Source organism: Loxodonta africana, chromosome 18 (assembly GCF_030014295.1).
Source record: "Loxodonta africana isolate mLoxAfr1 chromosome 18, mLoxAfr1.hap2, whole genome shotgun sequence".
Lineage (NCBI taxonomy): Eukaryota > Metazoa > Chordata > Mammalia > Proboscidea > Elephantidae > Loxodonta > Loxodonta africana.
In genome coordinates, this window is record NC_087359.1 from 61,685,278 (window position 1) to 61,697,294 (window position 12,017).

The 12,017-nt window shown below is 39.9% G+C and overlaps 1 protein-coding gene across 4 annotated transcripts in view; it reads left to right on the forward strand.

Annotated features, from left to right (window-relative positions):
- Positions 1-10,560, forward strand: part of GOSR1 (golgi SNAP receptor complex member 1) — a 56,916-nt gene extending 46,356 nt beyond the window's left edge. For 3 of the 4 annotated variants that reach the window (XM_010596474.2, XM_064271498.1, XM_003416801.3), the window contains 2 exons: positions 3,418-3,500; positions 6,600-10,560. In XM_010596474.2, the coding sequence (XP_010594776.1) occupies positions 3,418-3,500; positions 6,600-6,724 (208 nt within the window). In that variant the 3' untranslated portion in view covers positions 6,725-10,560. Of the gene's footprint in view, positions 1-3,417; positions 3,501-6,599 lie in introns of those variants that run through there. The other variant, XR_010318421.1, reaches the window with a different exon arrangement.
- The last annotated feature ends 1,457 nt before the right edge of the window (positions 10,561-12,017 follow it).

A 12,017-nucleotide genomic window follows, 5' to 3' on the forward strand; every position in this document is an offset into this window, starting at 1 on the left:
TACAAAATTATTGAAAGCCTTATTTCCAGTATTGCTTTTTACATTCAGTGTCAAGTAAAATTTCTGATCCCTTGTGTATGACATGCTTTTTCTCTCTGGAAGCTTTCGGGGTCATCCCTTTTCTCCCATTTTGTTTGTTTGAATTTCACCATCCTGAGCTTAGTGTGTATCTTTCTCAGTCTGTTGCACTGGGCATTTGGCGGCTCATACAGTTTGAAACTCAAGAAACTTGTCCTCAGTTCTGGGAAATTTTCTTGTACTATTTCTAATTTTATTCTCTCCTTTTTGTCTGTTGTTTCTTTTTAAACATTTTAAAAGGTTGTATATTTGCTTCTTGAATTGATTCTTACTTTTCCTCTGTTTTCCATTTATCTTTTTGCTCTGCTTTCTAGAGGGTTTCTTCAATTTGTCCTTCTAACTTTTCCATTACATTTTTATGTGTGTGTGTGAGAGAATGTATGTGTGTATGCATGCGTATACACATACATTTCGTGGATGTGATTTTTTTTTTTAATTAGCAAAAAAGCATCAAATTTGGATGCGATATTTTTATCTCTCTGAAGACATTAAATATAATTTGATTTTAAACTGTCTCAGGCTTCCTGCATTGCCTCTGTTTCCTCAGATTCACTTTGTTTGCTGGTTGGTCGGTTTGGGGCTCTGCCTTTTTTGCTAGAGGCTCACAAATCTCTGGTGATTTTTGACTCTTCGCTCATATTTAAGGGTGAGGCTCCAAAAATCCAGTGTTTGGAAGCTCATTCTGGGTGGTGGTGGGAGCTGTTGAGTGCTGGGCCTCATAGTGGGTGACTGGGCAGCATGTTTCATTGGGGGCTTCAAATTGTCACTATCTTTAGGTCTCCTCTCTGGGCTAGGTCTTTTGCTGGTTTGGGCACAGTTATCTTGTAGTACAATTGGAGGATGTAATTTAGGGATCTGGCAACAACTCGCATAAATTTCCTCTAATTTCCCTGTTTTTAGCCATACTCCACAGTTCTGCCTTCAGAGATACCTGGTCCCTTCAATTCTTGAGCTTTTCCAGGATCTTGGGAAAACTTTTATAAATCATTACTTGGCTCGTAGTGGTATCAAAGTGAATAACGGTTGATGCTGATAGTCTTATTAACACAGGTGAATTCCATTTGTTTTTCTTTTCAGCTTTCTTTATTAGATACTTTTATATTATAAAATTACAACATTCTTATTGTAACACTTGAAATAGTTCTAAAATGTGTAAAGAAACAGTTTATCTCCTAGTGGTGCCCCTTGATTCCTATCCCCTGAAGTCACTTATGTTAACAGTTAGTTGTGTATCTTTCTAATACCTTTCTCACTGCTCCTACAAACACACACAAAGATGTTTTGTTTGTTTCTTTAGAAGGGATGCATATTCCACGCATCCTGTGGCTTCTTTGTCACTTAATATATCATAGGCATCTCTCCAGATTAATAGAAATATACATTCTTTTTAATAACCAAATACTATTTCATAGTATGGTTATACTATAATCTATTAAACAGTTCCAATAGTTTGCAGTTTTTTGGGGGGGAGAGGGTTTTTTTTTTTTTTTTTTACTATTCTAAAAAAAAAAAATTTAAACAACACTTCAATCAATACCCTTTGATATATCTCCTTACACACTTTTGTTTCTTCTCTGCCATCTCAATTCATGAAATTTCAGTTTCAATTCATTTGTCACTTGCTTGGAGTACTCTGGTTTAAGATACATGATGGTTTATTCTCTGAGACCTTGCTGTCCAAAAATGTATTTACTTAGCTCCCAGGTTTAGAGACTTTAGAGCAGTGGCAGACAGGCAGGTAGATGACTCAGCCATTTTTCATCTTAGGGACTGGGCATCACACCAGCTGGTAGACTGTTGGCTCTCTGCTCATAGATAGTTACTGGCTCTGAGTCGTTGTCTCTTCTAGCCGCAGGAACTGGGAGCAATTTAGTTCACCCCTGCAGCCTCCGTACATACAGGTCCATAGTCTTCCACCGTTTGGGCTCCTCAGGGAGTAGTGAAACCAGTCAAAGGAAAATCTGGTCTTCCCTGCCATCAATTCCGTGATTCTCTACTCACTTAAGAGTGTAGCCCTCTGCCTAGCTTTCTTCCCTGGAGATCTCAAGAGAACTTGGGGCATCAGATAGACCCTCCCCAGCATGTTTGCCTTTGGTCTTACTCCACGGAGGAAAATAGCCAAAAATGAGGTCAGGAATCTATGCTCTGATCACCATCTTCCCAGAATCTCTTCATCTCTATTGCCTTTTTTTTTTTTTTTTTTTTTTTTTGGTCGTTTTTGTTTTCTAAAGTTTCAGAGGTTTTCAGAATTGCTGAACAGTACTTTTTTTTCTGTTGCTTTTTATAATATCAATATCTAAAGCACTCCCCTGAGTGTTACATATCAAATGGACAGTGACCTGCCTGCTGGGATTTTGATGTCCAGATAGACAAGGCTATGGAAAAATAGTAATTTTAGAAGTGAAAGCAAAAGGAGATTAACTTGGATTCTTTTAAAGAGGATATCAACGTCGCATATAAGACATTGTACTCTACAAAGAGTGACTTGTTGCCCTCTCTCAGTCAGGTTTAATGAATCTGTTATCTTTGTCAGCTGGCTTGGAAACCCAGAATAATCTTGTATGTCCCAAAGTCTGCCTAATTGGTTCTCAAATAGAATTTTGGGACACAATCTCTTCATAACTTGAGGGCTGGTTACACTTGTGGTTCTGTCTTTATAATTGTAATTCCCTACTTCCTTCTCAACAGTTTTTCCTGATTAAGGATATTTTAGTAGCTCACCCTTTTTAAAACCATTCTGAGAAGCTTTTGTAACGTGATTTGTCCGTTCATGTGTTGTTTCATTTGTTATTTTGAAAAGACACAGGAACTGGCTTACTGTCTTATACAAAAAGGCATCAGAGAATGGCAGTGGGATGGAGTGGTCCTTCAGAGAATGGCAGTGGAATGGAGTGGTCCTTCAGAGAATGGCAGTGGAATGGAGTGGTCCTTCAGAGAATGGCAGTGGATGGAGTGGTCCTTCAGAGAATGGCAGTGGGGTGGAGTGGTCCTTCAGAGAATGGCAGTGGGGTGGAGTGGTCCTTAAGAGAATGGCAGTGGATGGAGTGGTCCTTCAGAGAATGGCAGTGGGGTGGAGTGGTCCTTCAGAGAATGGCAGTGGGGTGGAGTGGTCCCTCAGAGAATGGCAGTGGGATGGAGTGGCCCTTCAGGAATAGCAGAAAAGGGATCATGGGAAGGTGGCTTGAGAAGTGATTTTGGCTTTTTTTACATTTTTATGCCCAGCACTTTTCAAGATTATGTTGCTCACCTTAGTTGTCTTTTCACTTGTAATGGCATGATGGATTCATACAGGATAGTCTTAAATGCCTATTTAATAATCTTCTCTTTTCCTCCTTGCAGCATTGCTATGGCAACAAAAGAAAATATGACCTCACAGAGAGGAATGTTGAAGTCAATTCAGAGCAGAATGAACACTTTGGCCAGTATCCTTTTTGAAAGTTTGAGATTGGGAGTGGGGGAGGGGATGGAGATTTGAGGGGAAAAAATTTGTATGTGCTTTTTTCAGCAGGTTGCAGTCACCTATAGAGCCTGTCAATAATTATGTAATATGAATGTGCCCTACACTCCTAGTTTGTGGAAGTTCACTTTGTTTAGTACCATTTCTAAAAGTTTGGACACCAGAGCTATAACACTGTGTTACAGAAGAGTAGAAAAAATTATGGGACTTTAAAAATTATTCACAAATTTTAAAAGCTCTTGAATCCATTTTAGAACTCCACTCGGAAAAAACAAAAAGCAAACTCGTTGCCATCGAGTCAATTCCACTCATAGTGACCCTATAGGACAGAATAGAACTGCCCCATAGGGTTTCCAAGGAGTGGCTGCTGGATTCAAACTGCTAACCTTTTGGTTAGCAGCCAAGCTGTGCCACATGTTACTTTTACCTAAACGTTATAAATTATGTGCTTTCTACTCTTTATTTTTTCAGTTGAGAGAATAAATCAGTGGCAGATGCTTAGAAGGGGGAGGAAGGAGACAACCATATAAGTAAATGAGGTACAACTACTGATGAGAGTATTTTCACTGTAACTTGCTAGGCACCAACTGAATTCTAGGATAGATTCTCTGCTTGTTTGCTGTGACCTCTACCTTTTTAATTTCTCGGTTTCCCAATTTAGAGTAAAATACTTCTAGGAAACCCAGTGGGGAAGCTGATGATAAGCCTGCCGCTCTGCAACATTTTATTTATTCTCTGAGAAGAAGTCAAGCCTTTTCTGGAAAAAAGCTTCCTTCCCCAACTACTTAAGCGGGAAAAAAAAAAAAAAACTAAAGGACCTGTAATTTTCAAAAGTTGAGTATCTTAAAGTCACATTTTAGTTTGATATCTTATTTGCCTAAGGAAAAGAATATCCTAAAGTTGTTTGTATTTGCTACTTTTCTGTGAATTTTGTTCTTGCTTTGTCATCCTAAATATAAAACCACACATCAAAATCACATTCTTTTATATAGGACTATATAGTTTACAAAGCACTTTTGTGTACATTATTTCATCCGTTGCCGTCGGGTCAATTCTGACTCATAGCAACCCTAAAGGACAGAGTAGAACTGCCCCATAGGGTTTCCCAGGAGCACCTGGTGGATTTGAACTGCTGACCTTTTGATTAGCAGCCATAGCTCTTCACCACTATGCCACCGGGATTTCCGTAGATATTGTTTGACAAATGAAGAATTGGGCTCAGAGAAGTGGCTTGGCTTAGGTCCACAGCTAGTAAATAGCACATTTAGAGTTCCAAATTTTAAGCCCCTGTTGCTTTTTCATGGAGTCATGCTGTCTTTCTTAAATATGATGAACTTGCTTACCAGCAAAAGCAGATGCTACTTGTTGTTGTATGTCGCTGAGTCCCAGTTTTGACTCATAGCAACCCTAGGACAGAGTAGAACTGCCCCATAGGGTTTCCAAGGCTGTAAATCTTTATGGAAGCAGACTGCTACATCTTTGTCCCTCAGAGTGTCTGATGGGTTCGAACCACCAACCTTTTGGTTAGCTGCTGAGCACTTAACCAGTGCATCACCAGGGCTCCTTAGAAGCTATTCAGTGATTATAAAAGACTTTGTATGTAGTGAAAACTTTGAAATAGAGAGGGAGAAATGGGTAGCTGAATTATTTAAAACACAAACTGAAATCTTTCCCAGTTGTCCATTAGGATTTGTCACCACTCCTCTTTATGATCTCTACTCTGTTCACATTTCTACCAGGGTACCTTGAACTCTTTCTTGTGTGTCTGTGGTCAAGTCAGTCTCCCCTACCAAACCCTGAGTTCTCTTAGGGCAAAACAGTATCCCAGAGGCTAGATAGCGCCTGGTACAAATTAGCTTTGATAACTGTTTCCTGTTCTTCTATGTTTGTAAAACTGTTTCTGCAAATGGTTCTGTTTAACTTTTCATTAATTAGTTTATTCAAGAAACACATAAATGCCTATGGTGTGTAAGGCGCTATTCTAGTCACAGGGAAATTCAGTATTAGGTGAGGACATGGTTTTAATCATACAAAAATATATAGAATATATAAGCACACAAATAAATACAGACCTTGGTATCATTTTGTTAACAGGAAAATGCAGTGAGGATTCCTAGGGAGTGTGGATTATTCCAGCTCATCGTAGGTGGTTTTTGTTGTTGGTTTTCCTCACCTTGACATAACGCCTCTGTTAACAAACAGAATGCACCTGCGGGTGTATTGTCAGAAAATGTTACCAGAAACACAAAATAATATAGGAAGCACAGACAGGTGCTCTGGTCTGCAGTATGCAAGCGAGTATGAAGATATTACAAAATACTAAGTAAAAATACAGTTGTGACTTGATAAAATTAAGAATGCCCTATACTTCCTCTTTTATGTTCTTTTTATTGATGTTTTCATGTTAGTTTAACCCACTGCCCTACCATATCCTGCTAGTCACTGCAAAGCAAAATAGGATTTTTAAATAATTCACCAGTGGCCAACTATACAGCCTGTAGGATTGGTTCCCACCTATTGCCGGAATCCAGAGAAATCTCCCTGTGGGGAGAGGGACAGGCGCCTCTTCAAAACCCTCAGGCAAAACTCTCCAGCCTCCTGGGAGAAGGAGCCAGAAGAGAGAGAGAAGGAAACAAAGGCAAAGACAAAGTGACAGAGATGGCATGGGGGCGGTGCTGGCTGTGCCTATGCCTCCTGGTCCTGCAGGGTTGCTTTGTTCCGGGCCATACTGGCTCCCACTGAAACCTGGTAGTAAGCAGTCAACACATGTTAGCTGTCATCTTTATTATTTTCTTCGCCCTCTCTGTTACTTTTTTTCTTTTCATTCATTGTTATTTGCATGCCACATACAAGGCAGGAAGACTCAAATTTGTTTGGGATATTGAGCACTAGGGCAGGCCCGTTGGTCTTTGCTAAAGACTCGTGCAGTGTGATTTTCTTCCCTTCTGTTTCTTCTCATCACTTAATTGTTTCTGGACTCCACTGGTCTCTGTTTTTGTGATTTCTATGACTTCTCCCTAAAGAGGCTTCTTCCAAATATGACCTTAATAAAGATTTCCCAAAGATCGTTTTCCTGCTGTGAACAGCCTGATCCAGCGGATCAACCTTAGGAAGCGGCGAGACTCACTCATCCTGGGTGGTGTTATTGGGATCTGTACCATCCTGTTGCTGCTGTATGCTTTCCATTGATGGGACATCTCCAGGACTCTTGGCAACCACCGCTTGTGCACCCTGATCAGGAATAAGGAAAAGTGGGAGGGAGAAGTTGACTGTCCTGGTAATTAGCCTGACCAGCAGGATTAATTCAAGACTGATAGTGATGGACTCTGTGACATGGTCAGATAAAGCTGAAGCCACGGTTTTCCTGTGCTATCTTTTCTAACACACATGTCCCCATTTTTAGTTTTAAAAAATAAATTTTCATTTCCTTTTGTCTCCCGGGGAGGTAAGTAAACCAATCAGAAACAGTTCCTGTTCTTCTGTGATAATGTTGAAGCCTGATGACACACTAAGTCTCACAGCTGGACTCTTCAGAAAAACCAGGTTTCTCTATTATTCAAAGGCTGCTTTTCTTTCAGGCCACCAGATTGGGTTGTGAATAAAATAGCTCTTCTCATTTTATTTCACACTCACAAGAAATCACAAGTCTTTTCTTCATAATCTGTACTGTAGATTTCTACTCTGTGTCCCCCATCCTTTTGCTATTCAAGGAAAATTCCGTTTTTCACAAATTCTTTGAGATGCTGGCAAGCCAACTTCAGCATGGCAGAGGTTGTCAATGGAGGACAGGTTGCAAAAGGCATTTTTCTTTCTTTTTTCTTTTTATTATGAGCACACTGAGGTTAACTGTCACTTGAAAAACATTAAGAAATGACAGACTTTTTTTGTCATTGTTTTGATTTTTTTATTTCTTCCTTTAATATTTGCTGCTGCAAGAATATGAAATTTCAGTTTTACCATGACAAAAGAACCAGTGCCTGTCAATGCCCCCAAACTAGTCCTCATCAAGTCAGGATTAACACTGATCCTGAGTGAGGGGACTGCTCAGTTTTCAGTGAGACCTGCTCCACAAACCACATGGAGAAGCACGGTGAGAGGTCACCTTCCAGGTCACATCATTTGTAGATGCTCCACAATTTATTAGAAGTTTAAGAACTACTGCTTGATGTACTAGGAATTCTCTGTTCCGTGAACCCGATTCATTCCAAACCTGTGAAACTTGCAAACAGCAAAGAATGGTTTCACTGTTGAAGGCACGTGTGGCAGAATGTTTCCGTCTGCACCTGACTTCTATTGCCATCTCTGGACAGTGACACAATTTTCAACCAGCCACCAGAATTCTTTTCAAGTTTAACCATTTTCTCAGTTTTTGGAAATTTATTATCTGTTTTGTGTAACTGAACTACCACAGATGTTTGAAGACTTCCAACATCTACCCATCTCACCAAGAAAGAAGGTTGCTCTTCACAGTTGGAATTTACTATGGTATTTATGGGCTTCAGACTGCCATAAGAAAGAAGAGGTTATTTGCATGTAATTCTTAACGACATCATGATATGTAAATGCTGTTGTTCAGATGAACTTGATAAACAGGCTGATGGTAGACTAACACCTGGTGTGGTAGAGACTGTGGAGGGTTTTCATTCTGGTGTCAAAGTTTTTGTTACATTCTGAGTATGAAGGGTATTTGATTTTTTTTTTTTTAATTACGGCGTTTATTTTTCTAAATATGGGTTGATCAGTTAGTTGATTGGGGATGCCCTTACGAGAAAGTTAAGTTTTCCCAATGTGAACCTTAACGGGTCAGGGAGGCACGTTCATTGAATTCTCTGTTGAGAGAACAAAACTTCTTTCCCCGACACTTTATTATCTTTGATTTTTCAAAGGGCCTTGATTGGTGGTTATGCCTCAGCTAGAATTTATAGGGCTTTTGGTTGCTATATAGTAGGCATTTATAAAATCTTAAGTATCATAAATAAAGCTATTTATTTAATTATACTACCAGTCTTTTTTTACTGGTCTGATTATTTGGCACATTCATTAAAGCCGATTGTGTGAGAGTAAAACTAGGACACAAGCTAATCTAGCTTGCTACAGCTAAGCAAACAGTTTTGATGGCTGATGAGCCTTTCCATTAGGGTTATGCTTATATGAAGTAATAGAATTATGTTGGTTATTTTCTTTATGAAAATAAAGAAACCAGTTCTTCCAAGGAAGTTGAAAAAGCTTGGTATAGATGTTGGTGTTAGAGAGGTCTGACTAAGCTTCCGGTGCTGTAGCCCATAATGAGGTGATCCAGGGCCAAAAGTAGACAGTGAGGATAGTGCTCTCCCTTTTCTGTTACGGTTCCTGTATTTGTGCAAAGAAACCCTCGAGCGAGGAGATGGAGGTGCGCCATTTTCAGGAAGGGGCTCAGTTTGGGTCCCGTAGCAGCTGATTTGAATGTTCAGCTTCATGCCATTCAACTTTTTTCTTTTTTAAATCACCTTGCTTTTCTCCCATATTTTGCTGTCCTCCTTACAGTAAGTTACTTGTTTATATAGTCAGAACCAGAGGTCAGAAGGAATTTTCTATTCCTGGTCCCAAAGAAATGTTGCCTCTTGAAGTTATTCTCCTTCAGCCATTGTCTTATACAATGGATCTTTTCTTTTTGAATCTTTTTAGTAATCACTCAAAACTTTCCATTTTACTAAACAATATGAAAAACCATGGCAACAGAAAGAACAGAAAAGCCCAAAAGGTGTATTTTTATGATTTTGTTTTAATGTGTGCTGATTACCTTAGTAAAATGTTTAATAAACCTGTTACTCAAATTCAAGCCCAGATATTCAGGGGCTTTAGTCCGTCCATCCTGGCAATCTCCACACTCTGTTTTTAAATTATTATTAATGATGCTGAAGGACTCCCTGAAGCCGCCATTGCGTGCTGTTTTTGTGATGTTAGAAAAGGCTTTCCTTGTTCCACTATTCCTCTCCTTGGTACCAGAATTCACTTTTACAGAGAATGCCTTCTTTCATACTGCCTGGTACTTAGATCAGGCAAGGGAGTAAAACCCTGAGAATGGAGGCACGTGGTGAGAGGAGACCCCAAGAGGGCCTTTTTGTACCTAAAACCAGATAATAGTTTGTTGGTATTGGATGCTGAATACATCTTGAATACAAAAATGTACTTGTTGAGCCTTTAGATGTGAATCAACCAATGACTTTTGGCCTCTAGGGAATTGAGGTGCCCTGGACTTGCATTCCACCATTGACTTTCTGTTTCTCAGTTCATGACCTCAACCTGAAAGAAACGACTTTAAAAAACTGGACTAGCCCTTTTGGTTTCTAATACCTCATGTTTGATCATTAACCAGGTGTGATTTTTGAAAATTGATGGAGTTTTCTAACTTGAAATATTAAGCTGTTGGCCATATCTGATGTTCCGCTGAGATTTGTGGCAAATGTAACTAAAGAACAAATGGATTCTACTGCTCAGAAAACTATAGTGATGGTGTTCTGCTCTCCCTTTGCATCAGGAGTTCTTCAGCCCAGTTTCCAGAAAGATGCAGAGCTTTTCATCATGGTCTTCATAAATCAATCTTGTTATTCCTTTATAAATCTGCAAACCCTTAAGTTTTATAAGGGAAAAGGAAATGAGGAAGGAACAAGTGAATTTTAAGGATAAGAAGTTGAGACAAAACTGAGCCATGTTTTGAGGGACCTTTCTCATTTTCTTTGTACCTAAGATCTCACTTTAGTATCAAAATATTTGCATCCATTCCCATTCTGGTAGGTCTTAGGGAGAGAAATCAGTCCCAATCACACTTTACCATGATGGAAGATGTTTCCTCATGAAGAATGCCAATACAGATGTTTTTAATCTATTCTTTTCCAAATGCACTTTCTAATTTTTTGCTTTTAAAATAGCTTCTGGAACCAATTTTATTGTATTTGTACTTAATTTTGTTCTCATCTAATGTGCATTTTTCTGACTGTATAGAAGAAGCTTTGTTATGTAATTTAATAATAAATTAGAAATCTAAATGGTTGTGCCTATGGTTGTTTATTGGAACAGTAACCACTGAAGCAATTTGGGAATCCAAAGCCAGCCCACTGACTCAGAGCAACCCTGTAGGACAGGGTGGAACTGCCCCATAGGTTGTCCGAGGGTGGAACTGCCCCATAGGTTGTCCGAGGCTGTAACCTTCGCGGAAGCAGACTGCCACATCTTTCTTCCATGAAGCAGCTGGTGGGTTTGAGCTGCGGACCTTTTGGTTAGCAGCCGAGCCCTTAAGCACTGAGCCACCAGGGCACCTTAATTTGACAGTAGTGATTATGAAATCATTGCTAATAAATATTTCTCTTAATGCCTATCCTAAGACCCAGGGTAGACCCAGGATAGAACAGCGTAGGTGCTGAAAAGCTGTCACCTGTCGTTTTAAAAACCTGATAAAAACATTCAACTAATAATCAAAAAGTGAAGGAGAATCTTATCTTGAAATTTCAATAGGAATGATCGTATCTAAAATTATAGAATTTAGCAAGAAAAACAGGTTTTCATTCTCCCTAACTAATGTTTTTTATCCTATGATCAGAACTTGATACTATACCCACCAGAGAATTTGGAAAAGCCTCATTTCTCATTACTACTCCAAATGTGCTTATTCATGTTCTCTTCACCCCTTTTTTTAAATAGCAGCAAGGCAGTGCGAGGCTTAGCCTCACGGTAAATCACTGAAGATCCTCAACTAGTGGCATCTGAACTAAGTCGGAAGTGTTTTTCCTTTCCATGTGACGAGGCTTTGAGGGGCTGCCACTCCCATTTAACCTAGCCTTTCATTGCAGAAAGATCTAACACTCCCCCAACACACCCACATCTGATCTCAGAGGTGCCTGGAAGTGAAAAAACAGGTGACTGGAGAATCTCACTGAAGCCAGAGAGCTGTTTGCTATCAGGACATTTTTTCTTCCTAAAGCAAAAGGGAAGAATATTGAATATACCATGGACTGCCAAAAGAATGAACAAATCTGTCTTGGAAGAATACAACCAGAATGCTCCTTAGAAGCAAGGATGGCGAGACTGCATCTTACATACTTTGGACATGTTGTCGGGGGATCAGTCCCTGGAGAAGGACATCATGCTTGGCAGAGTACAGGGTCAGTGGAAAAGAGGAAGACCCTCAACGAGGTGGATTGACGCAGTGGCTACAACAATGAGCTCAAGCATAACAATGATTGTAAGGATGGCTCAGGACTGGGCAGTGTTTCGTTCTGTTGTGCATAGGGTCGCTATGAGTCAGAACCGACTTGATGGCACCTAACAACAACATAGGGTCACTATGAGCCGGAACCAACTCAACAGCACCTAACAGCAACAACAAAGCAAAGGCCAGAAGAACCGGATCTTCTCCTGAAGATTCCAGGTTTGCATGACTGGCCTGGAGCAGAGAGGAATGTACTTTGACCCGATGGCTGATGGCTTCGGCTCGACCAGGCTTGGC